The 2,076-nt window shown below is 28.2% G+C and overlaps 1 protein-coding gene across 1 annotated transcript in view; it reads right to left on the reverse strand.

Annotated features, from left to right (window-relative positions):
* Positions 1–2,076, reverse strand: part of LOC107739187 (wiskott-Aldrich syndrome protein family member 1-like) — a 42,809-nt gene that overhangs the window by 2,750 nt on the left and 37,983 nt on the right. Inside the window, exon 8 of the mRNA XM_016551213.1 lies at positions 6–61. Within this exon, the coding sequence (XP_016406699.1) occupies positions 6–61 (56 nt within the window). The remainder of the gene's footprint in view (positions 1–5; positions 62–2,076) is intronic.

Genomic DNA, 2,076 nt, shown 5'->3' on the forward strand with positions numbered 1-2,076 from the left:
GAGGAAGACAGGCGTGCGAGCAGGAGAATGCGTGATGCTGTCCGAGAAACCTGAGCTGGAGCTGCGAGACAGAAATACGGAAAAAAAAATGTCACCATGCAAATATTACATAAAATTATAATTTCTTTTGATTTTAGAGTGAAATGTGATCTGGACAGGTTTTCACAGGATTCACGCTTAAACTCAGTACTAAAAAGTAGTGATAAAATAATTCAGTCAATAATTCAGCTTGCTACTCATTTTTATGCTTGTTTTGTTATTTGATTAGCATGTTGCTAGCTTGCAAACACGCTAATGGCAATCTTTATTAGTGGCTTTTGTTTTTTTTCTCCATTCATTTTACCCATAGGGGTATTTAAAAAGGTCTTGGTATTTTTTTTTATTAATTAAATAATTTAAATATATTGATTTATTAATTGCATTTATTTATTCCGTAAATATTTTTGCATTAATTATATATTTTAAATTAAGTTCATTTGTTCATTTTATATATTTATTACATTTAATTTACATAAAATATTAATTATATATTTTAATTATATTGATTTATTAGTTGCATTTATTTTTTACATACATATTTTGTTTTAAAGGGGTCATATGATGCTGCTAAAAATCCGGCCGGAGCGACGAGACATAAACATTAAAACCCATTATAAACGAGGCATTCGTTGCATCCAGTGGGGACATAATTACGGGTTATAATGACTTAGGGCGTGTTCACACTTGGCGTCTTTTTGAAGCAGCCAGTGTCTGTTTTACATTATAATCCTATGGAGTAAACCGTGTTTTCAAAAAAGTCCTGAGCGCTTTTTAAAACGCCACCGTCGGCTTTATTATATATTTTTTAAAGTATTAATTCTATTTTTAATTATATTAATTTACGTTTGTTTACTAACAAATGTAAATTTACTAATTACTTTTATTCATTATATATTTTAATATTGATTTATGCACTTATTTATTGCATTAATCATTTTTTATTAATTATATATATTTATTATAATTAATGAATTAATGTAAGTTGAGTATGATGCCAGTTGTTCATACAGAATATTCCTTTCATTAAAATAATTAATATATTTTTATTATTTTTTATTATATTCATTTATTATTATTTAAAACAAAATCTGATTATTTACAAACTAAGTTGAAATAATGCATGCATATGGTCTCAACAAAACCATTTATTAGCATTGATTAGCAACCTCATAGCTCAGAGTAGGTCTTTATGAGTTATCATTAAAAATAATTTCCATTATGGAGAAAATGAACAGGAATTTTACTTGTAGAACTGACTGTTCGATCAGCGTTTCTGTCGTAGTATGCAGCTGCCTGTATAGGGAGCTCTGTGCTGGAACAGAGCGATAGTGTTTCGTTGTTTGGCTGTGTAATTGTTGCTCCTTGATTACTTTATTGATTTGTGTGTATCTCACTGACACGGACTCCGTGTTTGTTTATGAGTTTTTACAAAACAGCCTCAGTAACATTATTGAGTGAATCTGAAGCTTCAGCAGAAGTACAGAGAGAAATTCGAACGGCGCATCCGTCCTGTAGTAAACACTATAAACACACTAACTCACACTCACTAATGCTCACAGTATACAGAACAAATGATGAGCTGAGCTGAATGCTGTGCTCACAAAATACCTCAAAACTGCCTCATTTTATTTGATATTTGTCTGCATTAATGTGCAAAACTGCAAAATTTCCAAAATCAGCTAGTTGGCAGAGCGTCAAAGAGGATGAATTTTCATAAACAAATGTTCATAAACAAATTTATTATAAGATCTTCTGTGTATAAATTATGATAATTACAATTATTATTATAGTTATAATTACAATTATATAATTGTAATAATTTTGATGAAATTTTTAAATAACAATAATTCTTTTATAAAAAAAATATTTTATAAAAAATATTTAACTTGTACTATTTTTTCTTCATATAGAATTGAATACAAATTATTATAATGACAATTATAATTATTATGGTACAATTTTTAGTTGGAATAATTAAATACTATCTTAATGTATTTTCACAAATATTAAAGCTACAGTAGTGTGTGTGTGAGTGTG

The sequence above is a fragment of the Sinocyclocheilus rhinocerous genome, unplaced genomic scaffold (assembly GCF_001515625.1).
Source record: "Sinocyclocheilus rhinocerous isolate Xijiao unplaced genomic scaffold, SAMN03320098_v1.1 scaffold555, whole genome shotgun sequence".
NCBI lineage: Eukaryota > Metazoa > Chordata > Actinopteri > Cypriniformes > Cyprinidae > Sinocyclocheilus > Sinocyclocheilus rhinocerous.